This window comes from Telopea speciosissima, chromosome 2 (assembly GCF_018873765.1).
Source record: "Telopea speciosissima isolate NSW1024214 ecotype Mountain lineage chromosome 2, Tspe_v1, whole genome shotgun sequence".
Classification (NCBI taxonomy): domain Eukaryota; kingdom Viridiplantae; phylum Streptophyta; class Magnoliopsida; order Proteales; family Proteaceae; genus Telopea; species Telopea speciosissima.
In genome coordinates this window covers 76,125,526-76,145,483 of record NC_057917.1, presented here as the reverse complement: position 1 = coordinate 76,145,483, position 19,958 = coordinate 76,125,526, and the positions used below count along the sequence as shown (strand labels likewise).

General features: G+C 36.7%; 1 protein-coding gene across 4 annotated transcripts; it reads left to right on the top strand.

The window, feature by feature from the left end:
• Positions 1-2,126: 2,126 nt before the first annotated feature.
• LOC122651803 (protein phosphatase inhibitor 2) lies at positions 2,127-12,754 on the top strand. 4 transcript variants are annotated; one of them, XM_043845342.1, is made up of 7 exons: positions 2,286-2,374; positions 3,481-3,487; positions 3,790-3,796; positions 10,377-10,450; positions 11,570-11,682; positions 11,779-11,954; positions 12,530-12,754. In XM_043845342.1, the coding sequence occupies exons 3-7, from the start codon at positions 3,791-3,793 to the stop codon at positions 12,731-12,733; spliced, it is 573 nt and encodes a 190-aa protein (XP_043701277.1). In that variant the 5' UTR covers positions 2,286-2,374; positions 3,481-3,487; position 3,790; the 3' UTR covers positions 12,734-12,754. The 4 variants fall into 4 exon arrangements, with proteins under 4 accessions (XP_043701278.1, XP_043701277.1, XP_043701276.1 ...); XM_043845343.1 differs by lacking the exons at positions 3,481-3,487; positions 3,790-3,796 and adding an exon at positions 2,127-2,193 and having other exon boundaries at positions 2,280-2,332; positions 10,387-10,450; positions 11,779-11,952; positions 12,528-12,748; XM_043845341.1 differs by lacking the exon at positions 2,286-2,374 and having other exon boundaries at positions 11,779-11,952; positions 12,528-12,748.
• The last annotated feature ends 7,204 nt before the right edge of the window (positions 12,755-19,958 follow it).

Below are 19,958 nucleotides of genomic sequence, written 5' to 3'. Positions count from 1 at the left end.
CCCCCCCCCCCCCCCCACCCCCAAAAAAATAAAAAAAAAAGTCGTCCATTGATGAGCACATCTACACCTCTGTATCTTCCTGCATGATTCAAGGACCATCACCTGGAAGCTTCATTTATCTTGAACCACATGAACCAACATAAGGACCCAATATCCATTTTTGGTTGATTCACTCTGTCGAAGAATTGCTTGAGAAATTTAATTTGCTTATGCATATTCATTGGACTTGACCGGGATTTAAGACAACAAACATCTGTTTTTGAATAAGTTATATTTATAGGAGAATTTTTCTGTGGGGTAAGTCTTGCCAGTACCCTTCATGCCCAGACATAGTTTGGGGGGTGGGGGGGCAATGTTGGCTATTGTGAAATGACTGCCCTGCTGCCTATGAAAGGCGAAAGTACTACCCCCATGATGCTCCTGTGGGCTCTCTCATTGGCCCCCACATACATGGAGGAATCATATTCTCCCTATTTAGTATATGTGAAGAGCAAAAGAGGGTTTCCTACAAAGGTAGTGTAAGAAGGAATTCATACACTACAACTACTGAGGGGTTGGAAAGTGATATTATTTATATGGGACGGCCCTTACATGAGTCCAAATAAGCAGGAGTGAGAAAGAGAGAAATGCCAATGTGGTTTCCTATGTTTTATTATGTGAAGAGAATATAAAATAAGGGAAAAAAGAACACTGTTTATGAGTGTGCCTTGTGCCAGACACAAAGAGGGTAAAATGACCCCCACAACCCATGAAAGGCAAAAATGCCACCCAGATAGATGCTTTCGTGTACGTTCTCATTGTCCCCACTTGGTGTCGGGCCATGCTCCCAAACTCCTTCCCATAAAAGAATATGAACTAGGGCAGTGTAGCAATATTTTTTCCTCGATATATCACAAAATTGCCAACATAGAAAGTCTTGTCCTTCAAACAATTTGTTCTTTCTCCTAACATAATTTTTTCCAGGTTAGATAGACCGAATTGTCCGAGTTGGTAAAAATATGTAACCCATTATCCAACATATTAAAATTGGGTCAATTCCATTCAGGATTTTTCCATGAGGTACTTGTAAGGTTAAAGACACAATGGTGAAGTACCTTTCAATTTTGGGTTTTTCCCTTTCAATAAAGATATTTTGTTTGGTAGAAATCTTTTTTTTTTTGGGGAAAGTTTTTATTAACGCTTGTGTAACCTTTTTTGGGAAAGTTTTCACACACGGTCGTATAAATCGTGTATGTGAGAGAGTGAGAGTTTCAAGGCATTAATTAACGAGTGGGAATTTATGACTTTTCCAACTCTTTGTGAGAGGCCCTCGCACAAACAAAACTACATTAACGTCAGTTTGGCTGTTCAGGATGGCCAGTATTCCCTTTGTACAAGTGAGAAGTTAAACCTGAGAATAGGCCTGTAAACGGATCGGATTCGGTTCGGATATGGATCGGATGTAATCGGATTCGGATATTTTTTGATCGGATTTAGATACCTCTAAACGGATTCGGATGGATTCGGATGCGGATTAAATTTGGATTTTCGACCATCCGTTTACACCTCTGCCTTGTGTAGCCCGAACCTTCCTCCCCCTAGTAGATACAATTCATTCTCAATCCATAGTTTTAGACCATGATTCTCTTTTTCTCATATTCTAGAACCTGTTGAATCTTCAAAAACTCTCAAGATCATTATTTACTTAATTTTTTATAATTAAGTATTTGGATTCAAATTTTTATCGGAGTATTCGGATTTTTTTTCGAATATCTCTAAACGAATTCGAATGCTTCAAAATGGATACGGATACGGATCGAATTTGAATTTTTGATTATCCATTTACAACCCTACCTGAGAAGTTATTTGTATCCTCAGCGAGGTGAAGATCGATAAATAAGAGTTCCAAAGTGACAGGTGACTTGTAAGTTAGCATTTGAAATACTATTCTACTGGTTAACCATCTTTTTACCCCTATAAGATGGGATACAGGGTAGGCGAAGACTTTAAACCCGCTCCCAAGTCCCTCGTGGAGGAGGAGAATCGATTCCCTGATCTGCTGGTTACCGTATACCATACTAGCAGGGTCCCACCAACTGCTAGCGCAGTTGTCTTCGTTAAGGGAGCGAGTTTGGTTGTCTTCTCTCTCTCAGCCGGGGCATCCTCAACCTCTGGAGAACTCTCGTCGACACGACCCGCGACCTCTTTTTTCTGGTAATTATGTGTGATCTCTCTCTCTCTCTCTCTCTCTCTCGGCTCGATTGCTTTATCTTTGCGTTCATTTTCTGGAACTGTTTTAGGGCATCATTGTGGTTGTTAAAGAGCTTTCCGCCGTCGACTAGATTCAGAACAGGTGTGTCCCCCCCCCCTCCTCCCCTCTCTGTCTGTCCGTGTGGTTAGAATATGAGAGATCAGGTACTGAATTTCTATATGTGCTCTTCCATGTTTTGTTTCTTTTGGATTTGCTCTTATTCACTAAATTGGCGAGAAAGGACGGTAATAGAGTGTCTATCAATGTTGCGCTGCTTTGATTCTTTTTGTTTGGCTCGAGTGTCGAGCATGGTCCAAAATTCTTGTAATTATTGGTTAGATAAGCAAGGGAAAGGATATCCTTTTCTGAAGTTGATCGGGCCCCGATCAGTTGCCGCTGTAATAATGATATTCTTATAGGTCTGGACAGCAATTATTTCTTCATAACCATTTCTGTTTATGCTTACTTGGTTACAGCGTTTCTGATAAGCCTATTAGAATTTAGAAACTCTCATCATCTAGAACACCCCCCCCCCCAACCAAATTTTTTTTTAATATATATATAGGTAAGAGGATTTCTAGGATCTTATTAGATTTTCTTTCAATCTTCTGATGGGGATGTCTACATTGTCTTGATAGAAAACACAGAGATGTCAATGCTACTGTTCACTGAAGCAAGAATTTCTCATTACAAAATGAAATGATTGGTGATCAAGTGCAGTTAGTTACTGTAGTCACTTAACCTCAAAGAACAATAGTTGCTCCATAGGGGGACCTTAATCAGTGGTCCAAATCTAGTCATATTCTAATGGAGTATATTATAGTGAACCTCTCTAGTACCTCATTTCCAGAAATTATTTATTCTTTTTCCCTTTTAGGGGTGGGATTAAGGCAATGGCTATACGTACAGATTGGGATCAGTTGTTATGGGTTGATTTTGGATAGTATAATGGAGATTGATAATTCTTGAGGGAATAGGCCATGACTAGTGCATTTTATGCCTTCATTGTTGCCGTCACATAGCTTTAGGCGTGATTTGCTGCTTATTATCAACCTGCTGCTACTGTTAATCAAACCCTAGGTTGTTTTTTTTTTTATTGGAAAACTTTAAAACAGGTTGCTTCTTGACACTGATATTGGATATTGGATTCTTGGAACCCAGATGTTCCCTGATAACTAATCTTGACTATGTCTCTTAATGCAAAAGTTGACCTTGAACCAGGGAAACTAGTGGGAGATCGATTGCAGCAGGATCAATACAATAAAAGAACAAAAATAACTGAAACTCTTTTTCTTTTATTGCTATTTTTTGTACATTTGTCAATTTCTCAGGTTATTACATTAATAAATTAAGTTTGTCTTGTACCTCATTTGCTTTTCAATATGTATAGCATCAAAGCTACTAATCAGTTGGCTTTAGAATTTCTACCAAATTCAATAAAATTAATAAAGTTGTGTATTATTTACTTTTCAGAATCCTCTCCCCCTCCCCCCCCCCCCCCCCCCCAAAACCAAAAAAAAAAAAAAAACACTAAGAAAAACTTCTACGCAGACAACTTCAATGGTGAGGTGGGAAGGGAAATACTGGTTACAGTAATTGTAATCAGTGATATTTTTCCCTGACTCCATCTCTGCACAAATAGAATGGCGTAATGTTCTAAACAACAACCATTTAGAAATATCAAGGAGTCTGCAGATTCAAAAATTGTCAACTGAGATTGACATGAACTGGACATTTCCGAAAAGCTAATAGACCTGCTCACCTTATTTCTTCTCCTTCCACTTTTTGTATGAACCGGGGGGGAGATTACATACAAGTTTTAATGTATCGTATCATATTTGTATGAGTCCATATCGACCGATACTTATCGGTATCGGAAGGCCTTGTTACGATACAGTATTGATGCGATATGTTTAAACAAAAAAAGTAGTTGTATCTTCCCTGTATCGACTGATACGGCTCAATACAGGACTGATACGAGTTGATACAGATTGATACAAGTAAGATACACTCGAAATGTCTCCTTTAAACATGCAAAACAGAATCCATAAGTGAGATATGAAACCGAGAGCAACTGAAGGCCTTGGAAAATTGTTTTTCTCTTCAATTTGAGTTGGGAGAAATCATCTAGCATAAAAAAAGGATAATCTTCACCTTTTCTACAAGTTTTTGGGATTTACAAGTTTCAAATCACGATCGAAACAGATTTGAGCGTAAAAGTGGTAAAGTTGCAGATCTCTCTATCTTTTATTCATCACTACATTAGGTACAACCACCTCAAATCCTTGCATCAAACTAATATATATTTACATATTGCATAATAAGGTGTTTTATGCTTCAAACATAGTTGTCATGGCATCGCCATGGCGCCACCATGGCGTCCTGGCGCTGGAGGTCTGTGCATATCGACCTACGCCATGGCAACCTGTCTCTCTTTCCCTCTTCGATTTCTTCTTCTTTAATTTGTTGTTTCTTCCCCAACCTTAGACCCACTCCCTGCTTCCCAAAATCTCCTATTTTAGCCTTGGTTTAGTAACCTACAACTAAGACATCCGCCAGATCTGATTTCAGATCTCACCATTCGGTTGCCAGTAGAATTTTGGGGCTATTTCTCGTTGGGATCGGCAGACCTGGGTGCTGCGATTTTGTTCCAGAAATTGCAGGGAGAATTGTCTTCATAAGGAGTTTCCTCTGCTGGAACTACTCCAGTTCACCGCCTCTCGGCCTCTCTTTCTATCGTGTTATTGCAAGTTTGAAGAAGACATTAAGTCTTTAAAATTGCAAGTAAGGACGACTTATATTATTTATATAAAACCCCTTATATTCTCTATTGCTATTCTGTTTAACCCATTCAGTTTTCTCTTTAACTCCATTAAATTACAGTTCTGCCACTCCTTTACAACTTCAGATTAATTACAATTCTGCCATTGCTCTTATAAATCTTGATTTATCTACTAGTTTGCCATTCAACTTTGGATTTAATTACAATTCTTCCATTGCTCTTATAAATCTCGATTTATCTACTAGTTTGCCATTCAACTTTGCCATTCAACTTTGGATTTGATTACAATTCTGCCATGGTCGACATGATTGCCATGGCAACGCCATGGCGGGTGACGTGTCAATATACACCCCTCCACCGACTTGGATCGCCATGACACAACTATGGCTTCAAACTATATTTTGCATGTATCCTAAGCACATCCTGCATTTCTTGCACATTTCCATGCGTATCTTTAACGTATCTTGCGTCTCTCTATTACGATATGATACGTCTCTTAAAATCACCCTTCCGATACGATACCCGATTCTGGTACTTTAACCCTTGATTACATATTATCTGATTTTTATTGCTTTACTTTGACACTATCAATTGTGAGTGTCCATGTTGCTGATTGGAGGGTTTTTTTTTTTTTGTATTTTTTTCCTTTAATAATTTGAAGGCCACAATATGAATGGTTCCCGATGGAATATTGTAGAAAACCTAGGACTTGTAACCAGTAACTTGAGTGAGAAGAAAAGATGAGGAAGAGGAGAGAACTGTTCAACTTATCAGTCTCCCTCATAATGCTTGTATGTATAATCTCAAATTACAATAGAAAGGGGAACTCCTAATCAGATTAGGAATTCCTAATCATGATAGGATTCCAAGTTACAATAGGAAAAGAACTAGAACTAATAACTCAAACTGAAACTAAGACTAACAACTCACAGTAGAATTAGGACTTGACATAATTAGAAACTAGGACTCCAACTAGGACTAGGAAAATAGAAGATACACATATCAACCAAATCACTGTTCACATGAACAGTGTCACATGAACAGTACTTCAACAAATATAATAGCCATTACATAGCATGAATTGCTTGAAAAATGAATCTGGCTAGAAATTGCTAAAAGAAATGCTAAGACAACCCGGGGAGCTATCTATGCACTTGCATCACTTGGTATCCCCGTGTTTCATTGCCTTCTTTGCAGAAACTTTTTTATTCCATAAAGTCCAATCCAATATGGGGGTTCTCTAGATGATGGACCCTAGACATTTCCCAATTGCTAACACTTATATGATCCTTTCATTCCTTTGGGAAAGTAAGGTTCAGTAAAGTACATCATTTTCAGGAATTCTCTGGATGATGGACCCTAGGGTTCCCAACTCCCTAGACATTTCCCAGTTGCTAACACTTATATGACCGTTGTTGGGTAAGTAAGTTTCAGTAAAGTACATCATTTTCAAGTCCAGCAACATGCTATCCAATTCCCAACAGCTCCCTTCCCCCAGGTTTTACTTATAGGTATGTGTTTCTTACCCTTAACTTCCAAAGAAGGGTTATGTGAGGCATAGTTGTCAAAGCGTCGGCGAAGCTTTGGTGGCCTAGTTGGTGTTGCCTTGATTTTGGTCTCCAATGCCTTGGGTCACCTAGACACTGTGACAACTATGATGTGAGGCAGTTAATGGGTACCTATTGCCACCCCTACTAATGAAAAGGGGCTTAGTGGGATGGGGGGAATAGGCATAATGTTGTGGTTATTTTCCCACATATACTGTGCATTTGATTTGAGGGACTTGCAGGCTATTCTTTGCAGTTTCAAAAGATTTATGCCTCTTTAGGTTTGATTTCATCTTTTTTCACTTCCTTGGGTAGATTATGGAAATTTTTTGATTGCTCTTCTCCTGCTTATTTTATTTATTTTTTTTCCAACTCTGTGATTTATGATAGCAGTTGGATTGAAGAAAATGGATTTATTACAAAAAATTTTGATAGGGGAACAAACTCAAGAGACTATTTGCAATAGGAATCAAATTGTTTAAAGCAATATTCAGAATTCGAATGATAGGATTCAAACTGTAGGTTGAGATTTAATTGTAAGGTTTGATCCGTTCATGAGGTTCAAACCACGGGATGAAACCTGTTATTGCCATTCTACTCATGCCGCCTTTGATATTCTTGAATTTCTAGATTCATTCCATCTTCAGAAACAGAGAGTGATGCAGATAAACACAGATGACCCTCTTTGTTTTTGTGGAAATAAGCCTTGGATTGAGTTACATATATGTTTGGCCTTTGGTCCATTGGATTTTCTTTATAATATGCCACTTTGATGGACCTAGAATATGGGATAGGAGGTAGAAATGGAGGATTTTTTATTAGGTAGTCTAGGTAAAGTCTTTTTTTTTATATTTTAATTGTTATTAAGTGTTAGTAGATGGCTGGATTAGGGGCTCTATGGTCCACCCTTGTTAAGCTGCTTTCCTTTATTTATGCAGAGTTTTAGTTAGTTAAGACTACCTCCATAGTAAGCTACTGGCTAGAGGAGTTTTAACCTTAGTTTGAGTGTATTATATAAGGTTTCAAAGGTCTTCAGCCCTGGACACAAGTTTGATTAGTTGAAAGGCTTTTGCCTTAAGGTTTTGTGAGATCCAGAGCTCTCTCTGCTCTGGTGATTCAGTAGAAACCTGGTGGAGATTCCAAGCTGCCAACCCTGAGGATCAGGTGGGATTCCTGATTCATGTCCTTCTTTCTACCTCTCTTCATCTTCCTTTATTAAATCAGTTCAGTTTCAAATCTTCTTTTTTTCTAATCAATTTCTAGCTTTCCTAGACTAATTTAAACTGTTTCAAAATTTCGTCTTTTGTTCTAATTTCTTAAATCTGAGTTTAGAACAGTGTTCTGATTCTGTTAATGAATGTTCCTGTTATCACTGTTCTAATCCATTATGCTTTTTGACATTGCTTTCTAAGCCTGTTTTCTCAAAATCTCCTGTTTCTGATCTAATTTCTGATATCTGATTTCAGTTTGATATTCTAGCTTGATTATCTGATTATTCCTGATACAATATCATTCTCTGATTTCTGATTAAAGGTCATTAATTTTCTGGTATTGAATTCTGTTCTTACATGGTTTTCGGTCTCCTCATTCAAGTCAGAATCTGCTCTAACTGCAGCAGAATTGTTCTCCACCCATAACTGACCTTTCACCAGACTTGTAGGCTACATTTGGTTGCACTCCCAATTCTTAGTACTATTGATTCTTTCTCTCGGAATCAATTTGAGAGTGGAATTCTGTTTGCTATGTCGGTTCAATTCCTTGCTCCCACGTATTGAACCGGTGAAAAACTTCACTAAGAATCAGGAATCAAGGAGCATTTTATAGATGCTACTTGAGTTCTGGATTGAAAAAAATGGAATGAAACCTACCTTGATCCCGATAAGACACCCCCTCCCACCTTCATGATATTCTTGAGCTCATCTGAAAAAAATGGGAAGGGGGGGGGGGGGGGGGTTTCTTGTGAGCTCTAGTGAGTCTTCAACCTTAAGCTGAAGCTATGACTTCACCCTCCTCTTCTCTCTCTGGGCTCAAGCTTCTGTAACTTGTGCGCTGCTGAGCGTCTTCAACCTCGAGCCAATATCTCTGTCTTTAAACTGCAACCAGAATCATCTTTGCCCCTGCCCAGAGGAGACCAGGTTTGCGCTTTCTCTTCTCCTCTCCCCAGATCTCCTTTGAACTATTTCAGCAGTTTAGTACTGGTTTGAGATTTAGGCGGGTAAAACCTATGTTTACAGGCTGAGAACTATGAGAGAGCCACAAGAGTGCTCGTCATCGGCCAATGCCAATTCGTATCTGTTCAGATTGGACGGATTTGCCACTGTTTTTCTACTAAAACAGGCTTCTTCTGTCGATACTGATACGTTTGGTCGATCTGGCTGATTTTATACCGAACACTGATTACTTAACCATGTCCTCATGTTATAATGGCATTTTCGTAATCAATGTGTAGTGTTTGAATTGATTCCGTAAAAACAACAAACTCAGCCTTATCCCAACTTAATGGGGTCGGCTACATGGATTCAACAAAACAAAGTAGGGAAAACAAATGTCTAAACAAGAAAAGGGGGATGAAGAGATGGGAACAGAGGGATGGGGGATGAGATGGAAACAAAAAAAAAAAAGAAGATGGAAAATAACAGCAAAATGAAAAATGAAAGTAAGAGGGAGGCACAACCCAACAAGTCGGGATAATTCTCAGCTAAATGGGGTCTGCAACAGGAGCCTTGCCCTCCAACAGGCTCTATCTAAGGTCATACTTGGTACAAGACCCAGACAGTGCATGTCCTTCCTCACAACTTCTCCAATGGTCATTTTAGGCCTGCACCTAGGTTTTTGGATTTCAGAATTGATTCCGGAACATGTTTACCAAAATCCATTATTCATTAAGAATCAAGAAATATCAATTCTGCCTAAGATCGACTTCATGGTGTGGGAGTGCAACCAAACGTAGCCATAGCCTGATCTGATCTGTTTTTGTTTGGTTAACGATTTTCTCCTGAGTGCTGGTGAGGTTCTTTTCCTGCGATCTGGTCACAAGCTAATCTCCCACTGGATTTACCCTGGTTTGAGTTTAGTTCTGCATTAGAAAGAAAAAATGCAAAGGGCTCATACAAAGCTAGGTTAAGTAATTTGTCAGAGTGTGTGAAGGTTCTAGGTCCTCTTCTCTTCCTGTAATATTAGCCTGAGACAATCTTTCATTTTATATGCAACTGCAACAATTCTATTAATTTTTCTATGAAAATATTTACACCCAAAGTCTATCAATGGAATTTATTACTTGTTTTCTGTGTTGGGAACAGAACTTGAAAGCATTTGTTTGCACAAATGTTTTTTATTAGTTTCATTTATTTTGGCAACTAACTTAATATTATTGGCTAGCAGTTAGCTTTATAATTCTATTTATTGGCATGCTCTGTGAATTATACTTTTATGTGATGGGATGTGCGAGTTCCATTATATTCTTTAGATTTTATTGACCCTTTTACTAAAGACAAACACATGGCAAGATGCCTTTTTGCTAGGGCTGCAACTCATGCTGTCCTGTGTTGTGCAATTGATATATTAAGACAGGGTTGAACTGCAGACACAGCACGATGTAGTTCAATTGTAAGCCTGATATATCATTTGGGGCAGCCCAAGTGGCACTTATTATTCAGGAATATTTGTTCCTGTATCATAATTTACTAAGAGTGATTTTATACACTATTCGACATTCTCTATTTTTTTTCTCCTCTCCCCTTTTTTCCCCTGAGTTATTGAACATTCTTTTATTCTATAAGATATTAAGAATGTATGACTTTTTCTTAACTGTTTTTCTGTGAATTTAGGTTCCTCTGGCAATTTCTTGCTGTGTTTGGGTCATTTAAGAGATCGGTCACCTAAAGAAATGGGGTAGTTCATCTATCTTTTGCAAGATTTTGTGTCTTTTCATATCTTTCTCATTTGTTGTTGGAGTTCAACTATTGTGGACATTGTATTCTTGATATGTATTAATTGCTGATGATAGCTGGATAACCTGATCAATGACACTAATAACTCGTTATTACCTTCTGTGGAGCTAAAATCTCTTCTTATCAGGAGTACCTTCTGATCAATTGCACTCGTGATTGTGATTCATGGTCATGGATAGGCTATGAACAAGTACTACGGTTACTGCTATTTAATAGCTCATGTAATTTCTGTTTGAATATCATCTAGAAGATATTTGCTGTGTCTGAATGCTGTTTTGCATCCTACGATGCATGTTCCATTTTGAACTTGGCCTCTGCGGGAATTATTGAACTATTGTATTATTAGAACCATTGTAACAATCCACTGCCATTATGCTATCATTTGCTCAAATCCTTCAAATGCAGCATTTCACCGTGACTTTCTTAAACAACACAAGGAAAACCCTTGAATCAGGGGGCATACCTTGCAGAAGTGGATGATTTCAGCTGAGAAACATCGAGTCTTATGGTCCCACGGGCCAATGATTTCAGATGGTTTAATCCAAAATAATTTGGTTTAGGTAGGATCTTGACAAAGGAAATTAGATACAGCAAGGATATGGTACCACTCTTGTGGCACACTTATCTGGCTCTTATTTTAAGATGGCCAGGCAACTGTGGCAAATGCTCACCACGTACAGATAGGGTGACATGGCAAATATTGCAGTTCCCTTTTGGGATCCCAAGCAGCCACAGCACTAGAAAACTTTGATTTGTAGAAAAGAAAGATATGATTGTGTGTTTTTGTTTTTGACGAGTTCAGGCTTTGATTTGTCAGAAGAGGGTTGGGGGGGGGGGGATTGTTTCTCCACATTCATGTTAGTGAATTGGGTGTATAATTTGGTTTTAAATTGTATAAAACATGTGTTGCCTTAAATTGGATATATGCTCAACATATTCCAGATACAGAATTTTACTTGTTAATTGTGTGTTTTAGTTCTGGAATTTTTTTGTTCATTATGTGTTTGTTCCAATTTCAAGCGAATAATATAGTGACTTGCTCATTCTTTTCTGGAATCAGGGGGCGTGTAAGATGGGATGAGGCTAACTTAGGAGAAATTGAGAAAAATAAACCTGTAAGGCAGAAAATCACGGAGCCCAAGACACCATACCATCCCATGATTGACGATGATGGTGTGTTGATGGACCTCATTTCTTGTCTGAGTACTTTGTGAAGATTGTATTCAATGATGGTGATCAAATTTAACTGGATAGTTTCCATTTCTGCAGGATCCCTATCTCCTGTACGGCATTTTGATGAATGCCTTGATAATGCTGAGCATGCTGATGCCATAAGGACTGCCTTGAATGATGTAGCTTCATCAAGTAGAAATAACTCTATGAGGTCTGGGGGCTGGACATCTTCTGAGGATGAGGCAGACGCCATGGAACAAGATGATGAAGGTTCCCAATTTCTCCCACAAACATTATATGCCAATTCCTGTCTCACCATTCATTTCAGATTTTCATCTTCAGATCCATGCTCGTCTTTCTTGGGCTTAGGTCTTTTGCTTGACACTCTAAATGAGATTTTCAATAGGTCAAATTATTATGGTTTTCACCTTTTTCAACCAATTTGGTGTTTTCTGTGTTATGTACCATCTCTTCTTACCTCATGAAGGTCAGATTATTATGGTTTTCACCTTTCTCAACCAAATTGGTGTTTTCTGGGTTATCTACCATCTCTTCTTACCTCATGATTTTGGAAATGTTTTCTAATTCATTAATCAAGCTGTATTGGTGGACTTGTTTGTGGTCTAATTCCATTTTTGTGCAGTCTGTGTATAAATACACTTGGTAGTTTTACTTGTATCAGAAGAGTCACCTGGTCCAAACTAAATCAATAAGTCGTCTTCTTTGTCTCTTGAAATCTGCTTAATTGGTTGTTGAGAAATTTATCCAACCATTCTGTAGGTTGGTTGTTATTTATTTGTCTACTTTTAACCTTCTCTTATTTATTGTATTTGGACTTTTCCCAGACTCTGAAACAGATAGAAGCGGTATGAGTTTTCGGGAGCACAGAAGAGCACATTATGATGAATACCGGAAGGTGAAAGAACTGCAACGGGAGGGATCTTTTCTACATGACGATGATGAGGATGGTAATGGTAAGGTGGTGGAAGGGGCTCCAACGGTCAATGGTGCAAGGGAAATAGAAATTGATTCACCGGTCAATGGGGCTTGAGATGCTAACCAGCAAAGTTGACTTCAAAAAAATTGGCCTAAACTTTACGCCCCTCCCCCCCCACCGGTGAGGTGGCTGTGTCTCAAAACAGTTCTTGAGCTGTGTCATCAGCTCTCACTATTCTGTATTTCTATGCACTTGTTAATAGATATTTTCTATATGCCGTGATACTTTGCGGATCTCTCTCTTCTTGTTTATTCACTTAGTCAGTTGAACTGGTTGGTTGGTTGAGCACAAGAACTGGATCTTCAGGTAAGCTGGCCGTACTCCGGTTCCTTTATGCTGAACTCCAACTGGTGCAGCTTAAGATGTGAGAATGGGAATTTCTTTTAACTTTGGTTTCGAAGAAAGTCCCTTCAGCTTTACCTTCAACCTCAGTTGATTTGGATGACCTGTTGGATGGATTGTTTTCCCAGTCTATCATCATAAAACTAGTACCAATAAGTGAAGTTCACTAACTTTTGGGATCTTCTATTCTCACATTCAATTTTGCAAGATTCATGAATCACTAACAGGAGAAGCTAGGGATGTGGAATTGGGTCTCAAAACATACGTAATGCTTTTGTAAAAGGTTTTTTTAGGATTAGATTTTCTAAAAGGTTTTGTTTGTTATGAAATGCTAATGATAAATTCTACCAAAAAAAAAGATAAAAGAAGAAAGAAATGCTAAAGATAAAAATACACCAAACGAGTTTCATTTTGAAGGTATCTTGATGAGTATTTTGGTCATTATGTATGCTTTCTTGATTACAAGGATGGAAGAGAGAATTTTATCTTTAATGACTCAACGGATATACATAAATTAAAGGAAAAAGAGCGTTGATTGGTTGTGTGGAGCCTGTCCCGCCATCATGAAATAAAAATCACATTCTCTTTGATGTCTCTGCCGTATGCATTCATGGGCCCTCGCGTTTGTACAGGGGCCACACAACCAGGAAGCGATCTTTTGCCCAAAAAATTGCTTTTTTTTTGGTAATAAATTAAACAATGGGTTTTTATTATACGATTTGTTTCTACGAGGGGGTTTTCAAATATTTTCCCAAAAATACAAAATCTTTCTCCTAGTAAAGTTGGGGCTGTATTAATCAAACACTGCATTTTCCCATGAAAAATTCAAGGATTATAAATAAGCTTCATGCATCTAGAATGATATAGAAACTACATAAAGTTGCATTGGGAGCTTTTTTTTCATTTATTTATTTTGGGTTAAATCATACTGCCCAATAATTGTCCATGAACCCTCTTGTGAGGTGAGTTTCTTTTCGTTCAAATTTTCTGAATCTTATGAATAGATTGACAAAAATTAAGACTTCAACAGAAACAACGTTTGGGGTACATTTTATGAATCAGTAATCGATATGGAGAGAAATGTATAGAATCTACCTCTTGTTACAGTCTTGAAATGAAATTTTAAGCATGGGTCATTCAAACTGGAATCCTGATTGGCCACTTCAGGTAACAGATACTTGGGCCATATGAATAGTATGTCACCCCCAACCTTCATCAAGTTAAACATGATTGGAAAATCTTGCATTCCCCCTAAGAGCAGGGTTTAGCCGATTTCGTTCTAGATTGGTCGGAATTGATCGAGAATAGATCAGAATCGATCATATATGGATCTCCCGCTCCAGAATGGCACGAATTGGGATCAGAATCGGTTTGAATCCACCGATTTACCTGATCCGATTCCAGTTTTTAAATCCCTTCCTAAGAGTAATATATAAGAGCATACACTGATCTACTTTCAATAACTAGTACAGTGATGCCTTTAGGAGCAAAAGGGTTGCTAAAAATATACCTAAAACTTGTTGAGTGTGTGTGGAATTCACGTGAGAGAGTGATGGTGGATACTATAAGCATTTTAAACAGATCTCCTCCTTAATTGGTGGGGTACACGTGCAATAAGCACGTGGGAAGATGGATGGATGGATGGATGGATGGATGATATATAAGAGGGTAAAACCTTATTGGTTCTACTAAAATTAAAAAGGTGCTCTCTTCAAGGCAACCCCTTCTCTGTTTTGACATTACTTAGTCTATAAAGAGAGTAAATCTAGCTCATATTGTTTACTTGGTTAGGTTTAATATTCTAAAAACCATTTCTTGGCTAAGGGAGACATGACTGAGACAAAATAAAGTAAAAGCCTCAGCTCTTCCATAATTAAACTGCAAGAGACAACTTCTTTGCTTTAGAATAATAGTAATTTATATGAATAGTTTATGAAATTCATGAGAGGATTCAAATTATAATTTGGTTTTAAAGGAGACACTGTTAAGACAAACTTGTAAGGTCCTTAGTTGTATCAATTATTTTATTGTCAATCACTAACTCTCTTCTCTTTATAATACAGACTTAAAAAAAGTGGAATGAGAATGGCAATACTCTGCTTTAAAAATAAATAAATAAATAAAAACAGAAAAGCTTAGCTGTTTTAAGATTATATTATAAGAACAATCCTCTGTTCTTTATTTTAGATTGTTGTTTTAAACTAATCTGTGTTTAATAAATCATGTAGGGAGATATTATGATCTATAAGGTTGATGAAAACTATAAACTAATTAGCATTCTCAGCTCATGTAGGGATTGTAGCTGATATTATATAGTAGTGATATGAAATTTTAATATACAGAATGATATAAGATGAAACCCACCTAAGCATCAATTTGAGCTTTGTTTAGTTCAATTAATACTCAATTAAGAGTAGATTTTAGTGATTAAAACGAAGTCAAATCCATTAACAGTTAGGATCTCTTTGTCGATACTAATCGAATATCTGAATTGAGTAAATGGTCCCAAATGACAGGTTTGCTTGATAGATATAGGGTAACCAATTGTTAGTTACTAATAGTTCTTGCACCTCATTTGTGATACTAAACAATAATATTAGCTTCTAATTCCACTTAAAAAAGACATCTGAGATTTAGATAATGCCATGGGTTTGAATCCAACATTTTTTGAAGGGAGAGAAATTTATTGAATGTTTCAAGTATCGGGGTTCTATCGAGTGGATCAATCAACACCGATGCATCTGTCTCTGGTTATCGGCCAAAAATCAGGCCGGATTGTCCGAACCTAATTAGGATTTACAGAGCCTAATTAATCCCCATACATAAGGACATCCTTATTGCACAAATTTCCAATTTTTTGTTCATTCCTCCATACTTTTAAATTAATAATCTCTCACTTTGCTTTCATCCCTTTATTAATCTTTAAATCCATAACTGTCTTCTTCTCATGAGTTATGAATTAAATGTGTTCATGTTTGTCAATCCGTTGATTAGTTTTTTTTTTCTCTTTATTTTTCTCTTTTTCCAGATTATTCCAGATGTGTCCTTTCCCATTTCTTGGAAGGTTCCATGCACCTTCACCTCCTAATTCAGTCCAGCTTCAATTTCAGCCCACTCCATGCTCATTAAATGCTCAAATTAATTATGTTGTATAATTTGTAAATGACAAAAATACCCTCACTTCTTGAAGGGATATTTCAGTCATATCATTTGGGTTTCTTATATAGAGATATCATATGGAGATAGAGTGAACAAGGACAGGTTAGTTAGTTAATTAAAAGGGTTGTTAAAAAAAAAAACAAAAAGAATAACCAAAATTGTAGTTAAAGGCTTAGTTAAAAAAACAAAAGTGAAGGTAGATGGGGGTTGTTGACTTGTTATTGTTAAAATGGTAGTACGGCAAAAGCACCTGCTTCTGTCCTTTTGCCTTGCCACCAAATTAAGAGCTTCAGATTTGAAAACTTGTCTTGTGGGCTATGTTGTTTTGTTTGTTTATTTTTTCTCAAGTTTATGCAGATCTAAGTTATATGGGTATTCAAACAAGTCATTCTATGTCTCTCTTCAATGAGCTTTACAGAGATTAATTTACTCAACTTGCTGTATCTAGGTAATGAAAAATTCTTCAATGAAGGCTTCAAGAAAGAAACTAAAAAGTACAAATAGTTAATTAAGGCACTTGATGATGGTTTCAAGAAAGAAGCTAAAATGTACAAATAGTTATTTAAGGGACTTGGGTCTCTTACAATGAAAATTACCTTCTTTTTTTCCCTCTTGTTTAAATTGAAATCTCATTATGTGGTTAAATGATTTAGGTGCTACCAAAATTGGAGAAATTTGGAGTTTTCTTCTACTCAAAAGACAAAAATTACTATTAAAATATAAAAGAAAAGAACGCTACCTAGTTGCATAACCTGTATTATTCATGTATCTAGACACAGAAGCACACAAAAGCATTGCACTGTCCCCGTAGAAAAGCAAATTTTCCACCCAAGACAATGCTTGTGCGTGAACTCCCATTGGTCATCATGCATATGCAAATTCTAGAGACCCAATCTTGTACTAAAATATAATTTTAAGTTACTTCTAAGTGCTCAAATGACTTTGCCCATTGTATGAGGTTGAGCAGTTTTTAGAAAGATACAAAAAGAAGAAAGATCACATTAATTACAGCTATACTTTGTAGATGAGAGCTCACCATAACCAAACAAATAAGCATATTGAAGACAACTCTACTCAATCTCATAATGAGGGAATTTGCTATGTGGGTTGCTTTTATTGGTTCCTTAATTTCAAACTGTTCCTTAATTTCAAACTAAGATGTGACTAACGGTCACAATTGTAAGCAATCTCACAATCTCAGGTTGAGTGACTTCCTTATTAAAGCTGTGTGATTTCTAATTCTAACTCCTAAGTAAAGAAACACTTTAATGAAATTGTAATTCTAATACACGTGAAAGAACTCATTAGATAGTAACATGTTACTCTCTCTCTCTCTCTCTCTCTCTCTCTCTCTCTCTCTCTCCATTTACTCTTACAAATATCTTCATCCAACTAAAATGATGGACCATGTTAATTAGGTATTTGGCTATAAAATAACAGAATTATTATGAGTCCCAAATATAAACGAGGGAAAAAGGCGAATACGAGAGAACGGTCCCCTTATATGAATCGATATTCATCAAAACTCACCACCCCCTCGATCTAGATGTGTATGATTTCAATATAAAAAGTAAATAATTTTATTTTCAATGAATCGCTTTGATTCTCATACTACGTTGTATAGTACTAATAATAATTCATTTAGATATTCTAGGAATATAAAAAAAATAAAAATAAAAATAAAAAACAATTTGTGATCAAAACCATGCCACATGTGGTAAGAGGAACTAGGTTGTGGGATCAAAGAGATTAACTGGAAATAATTTCAACCAAGCACTTTTTTGCATTGATAAATGAATTTAAAATGTGGGGTCATGTTCATTTTGAAGTAAAATATCTTTTTAAGGCAGGACCCCATAAGGTTTTGAATGTCTCTATCTATATATGTGGCTAGTTATTTGGGTCCTAGCTGGCAAGGGTTGTGTAGTTTACAGGTCCTATATAGCCCCACGATTAAGACTTCAAAACTCATTCTATTTAAAACCATACTAGTAGTAGTACATCCATGTCCTTTATTTGCACTTCAATGCAAAGTCATTGTAGGCCTCTATTCTGTCTTTCTACCGCCTAAGCGTTAAGAATTTATTGGGTATGAGATTGGTCTCTATCGATTTTGATTGAAATCATTCCGACATAACTCTATCGAACTCAAAATGCATTGAATTGGATATAATTGGAATCGGCAAATCAACCGATTTCGCTAATTCTGATCCAAGTTCTGAAACCTTCTTACCACCTATAATATTTGAATCATACCCTTTCTTACAGACACATTTATTAGTTTTTGTTGCACATATTTAATGTCCAAACCATCTCCATCAACATTGTCTTCTTTTTCACCTATTGGTGTAATTCATGAGTCCTCATTGAAAGTATTTCTTTTTAATTTTGTCATTCTCACTCTTCCTACTAATTTTTTTTTTTTCCGAGAAAGAGAATGTAAACTGGGCACATGTGGTACACTGCCCTTGTGCCCAGACACAATGGCAAACAAAATGACTGTCGTCACCCCAAGAAATTCTGCCTTTTCATAGGGGTGCAGCAGTCATTTCGCCAGCCTCTGTGTCTGGGTGCAGGAACAGCGCACCGCACACGCCTAGGTTGCATTCCTTCTCTCTTTCTTTTCTTATCTCCTTCGTTATGTACAATCACTATATACATATTGATCAACATGTAGTTGTATTGTTTATAACAATCACTAATACCATGACATGATAAATTACTTGCAAAATAATTAACTAATAATAAAATAAAAAAATATCACTAGATATGATAGTAAATTTATATAATATTAAAAACCACCAAAAAGAATTTGAATTTAAGTACAACATCACTTTTCAATCTTTTTTTTACATACCCCTCCCCTCTACTTTGGCCTTTCTTTGAACTAGATAAGATCATTTAGTTTTTCTAATGCATCCCAATGATCTATTATTATTGTTATTCATAAATAATTAAACCATTCAAGATTAAAGCATTCAAATGGTCAATTGGAGTAGAAAACCATCCATCTTGAGGGCATCTTGACTTACAAAAGCACAACCAATAGAATAAATCGGAGAGGGTGACCGTAGATCTTGAAATGTCAACTAATTGGATTGGACTGAAACTTTTAAAATTGTTAAATGATAATGTGGAATGCATGTCTTAAAAATTGAATATCAATGTAGCTATTGCATGTTAGATATTTGGGCTATGTTACCTCTGTAGCAACAACAATAATGATTCAATTCAACTTAATCTTATCCAAACTAAATGAGGTAAGTTACATGGATTCTCTTTCGCCAATAAGTAATTACTCATATAGTTAATTAGCTTAATTTTAGAATTATGTAAAAATAATTCAAAACTGAGTTTAACCATCAACTTCCAATGTTTGTTTTTCTTTTTCCAAAGGAAGCTCCCTTACTTCTCCTCACATGTCAGTTGGAGTAGAAAAATCATCAACCATCAATGTGCATAAAACATACTACAACTTTTTGAGTTCAAGTCTTGAAAATGTTATTTCAGTTTTAGGGAGAGTGTTCTCTAAGCAAGCGGCATAAGGGCAGCGCACAAATGAGATGTGACAAAATGGTACTGGTCATTGGAGGCCAACTTCATTTCATAGGGGGAGGAGAGAGATAGGCATTAAAATGCTAGCGTACCCTACCCGGCAGCTCAGAAAATCTTTTTCAAAACTGTGTTCAAATAAGATTGAATTATTTATTCATAAACTCATTAAGAATCATTTAAATTTGAAGCAATATGAAATCCAATTGGTGCATGAGTTTAGGGA